Source organism: Triticum dicoccoides, chromosome 7A (genome assembly GCF_002162155.2).
Source record: "Triticum dicoccoides isolate Atlit2015 ecotype Zavitan chromosome 7A, WEW_v2.0, whole genome shotgun sequence".
NCBI classification, from domain to species: Eukaryota; Viridiplantae; Streptophyta; class Magnoliopsida; order Poales; family Poaceae; genus Triticum; species Triticum dicoccoides.
Window position 1 is genome coordinate 17,166,065 of NC_041392.1, and position 3,120 is coordinate 17,169,184.

Here is a 3,120-nt window from a genome sequence, read left to right on the forward strand (position 1 = left end):
TTGTTATGTCTTAACAGTAAAACTTGAAGCGCTTGACCGTTTTCCTCAAGGGCAAGGAGAGGTCTGACACCAGCATTCCGAAATGCTGCGTTCGCACTGTGGAGGATCGCCGCGTGCACCGCTAGCCACGGACCCACAGTATCTCACTCCAACAACGGTGACCAGAATTAGAAACATTAAAATGGACAGTTTCAAAATTAAGTTAAGCACCAAAAAACTTGTTTAACTATTCTACTTCTTTCACTATTGTCATTACCCGCTTAGTAACAAAGCTTTATGGCATACCCCGAGCAGTTTAATACAAACACAAACTTCTTTCACTATTTGAGGGACTCGAGCTTTAAATGTTGCAAAACATAAGTAATCTGCATTACCTTAATACATGAAACAACTAGTTAAATAGTAAGAGGAACAATAATTCGCTGGATTAATGCTAGCTACATATAACTCCAGCTTTATTACAATGCTTTAACAAAATAGAAAAGTCTATCATGCGGGCACCCTAGCTATACAATACAAGAAACAACAACAACAACAACAACAACAACAACACACTAAAAAAACCGATAGAGATGATTCCGGAGCTAGAACTCGGCCTGTTTTATTGGAGGGAATACTCGTAAGAAGTGCAGAGGATGGAGCAATCAACTGTATCTCACTCCAACCGTGAATGCAGACTGATTGGACTTGCTACGTCTATCACTCTCAGCCTTTAGCTCCTTCGCTGCGCGTACTAGCGAAGGGTTATTACCTTTACCACTGAGTCGCACCTGTTTAAGGTTCGTCAAGTGCTCGATGCCAACAATGCTCTTCTGGTAGCCTCCAAATTCCACTTCAAGTATCTCGAGCTTTGTCATTGAGTCTTCTTCAAAACTGAACACTTCGGGATTTGGATATGGATAGGTCACTCTCATGTTCTTGAGCATGGGAAACTTGTGGGTACTGAGTGCAGCCAAATCTTTGTCAACATAAAAATACATCTGGAAGAAGATACTATTCAAGAGGGGAGCCTGGCAAAGGACCTCAAATGGTTGGTTCCCAACAAGTTTTGTGCATGAAATGGTGAACTCGGCAAGAAATGCAAGTGAACCGGCCCAGTCTGGAATTCTCGAAATAGATCCGCCAAACCTAAGGTACCGCAGAAGCTGTGGTGGCGTATTGAGATCGATGAGATAGTCCATGTCATCGTTGTGGTTATCTTCAAGTTCTCCCACGTCGAGCCACCGAAGGGATGATGTCTTACTTAGGGAGCAGTTAAGCACTTGTCTAATATCCATGTTCTGCTCGGAACTTTTGTCGAGATAGACAAATATCCGTTCCAGTTGTTGTAGATCACCAATCTCTTGAGCAACCTCAACACTTCTGATGACCACTCTACTGAGCTCACGCAATGCCTTCATTTTTGAGATCCCTTTAGGCAATGTCCATAGGATCAGCCACCTGTTCCTGTTGGAGAACATCAGCTGCTCAAGTTTGATCAGCTTTATCATAGTGTTTGGAAGCGTCTCGAGGAGAGTATCCTCAACATCAAGTGTTTGCAAATGCTCTAGGTTGCAGATTTCGGGAGGCATCACACTGATATCTGTACCCCTCAAGCTCAAGAACTTAAGAAGGTACATCTTGCAAATGTACCTCAAATGCTTATTTTTTAGGTCCTTGCAATCTTCCAGATCAAGTACCCTTAGCAGTTTGAACTTTCGTAGTTGATCAAGCAACAACTTGTGTCCTTCAGACTGAAATGTGCTAAGTGATCGGACATGCTGCACGTTCATCCCCTCAATGGCATTCATCATCCCAATCCCCATTGATCTTTTCTTGGATGGAGAGTATTTGTACCCCATATCTGCATCATGTACGGAAAGACGGCGAACAATATCATATGACATCCCTTCATACTGAATGCCTACAAAGCTAACAAAGTTAGCTTCTAATGATTTGGACACCATGACCTCAAGCATCATGTCGTGCACCCGACATATATCCACCCTATTATAGTAGGTGACTATAGGCCCGGCTTGATCAATCATACTTCTATTCACTAGCTCATTGAAGTAAGCCTCAGCAGTCTGCATCAAAGTAAGGCCCCTCTTCTCTGGTATTAATCCTTCGGCGATCCATCTTCTCAAGAGTCGGTTCTTGCTGACTAGATAATCCTCTGGGAAAATGCTAAGATACATCATGCAACGCTTGAGGTCATGAGGCAGGTAACTGAAGCTAAGTGTGATTATCTTCCTCATTCCCTCAAGGGTTGGGTGGCTCTCCATGTGTGAACCAATTGATCTACAAACTGCTTCTCTCATATGTTTAGTCTCTGGAGTGTTATAGCTTGCCAAAAGGCAGCCAATGCTAACAATGGCTAAAGGCAGCCCATCGCATTTTCTCAAGATATTTTCCATTGCATCTTTTAGCTCCTCGGGGCAAGAGGTATTCACTGGACCAAATGCTCTCCTCACAAACAACTTCTCAGAATCTTCTGGACTGAGTCGCTTGATATGGTAGATGCGGTTATTGCATACACTAGCTCCACTACATTCTTTTGCCACACTATCTATCCGAGTGGTAACAATGATTCTGCTGCTGCATGTGCTTTTTGGCAATTTGGACAGGATTGAAGCCCAGGCTGCTATTGTCCATACATCATCGATCACAATGAGGTACCTGATTTCGTCATATATATTCTAAGTTAAAAATATTTGTACAGACAATATAGAATTACTCGTATATAAATATTGTTATTCGTACTAACTTTGATCATTAATTTCTACAACATTATTTAAATAAATTATGTGATAAAACGAAAGGACTTCCCCCATTTGTATTAACTATTTCATATTTTTGTTCTAAAATGTTAGTGGAGATAAAAACAACTATATATTGAGAGTACGTGCAAAATGGGCTAAGTGCGACTGGGGAGAGCTTGAAACAACCCTACAAGTAGAACCTATGTGATATTGAGATAGTGCATACCCAAGTTAGAATAAACCCAAAGGCCAAACTAACTTTCAAAATATTAATGGTTTATTACAGAAAATAAAATATTTTTGTTGCAGTGCTAGAATATATGTATATAAATATGTAAAGCCACTAAGTATCAAGGTATCTTCTTAGTTATGAGGATTA

The 3,120-nt window shown here is 41.0% G+C and overlaps 1 protein-coding gene across 1 annotated transcript; it reads right to left on the reverse strand.

Annotated features, from left to right (window-relative positions):
• Positions 1-322: 322 nt before the first annotated feature.
• Positions 323-2,651, reverse strand: LOC119327908 (disease resistance protein Pik-2-like). Its single transcript, XM_037600976.1, has one exon. It carries the CDS (start codon positions 2,394-2,396, stop codon positions 645-647), a length of 1,752 nt encoding a protein of 583 aa, XP_037456873.1. The 5' UTR covers positions 2,397-2,651; the 3' UTR covers positions 323-644.
• Between the last annotated feature and the right edge of the window lie 469 nt (positions 2,652-3,120).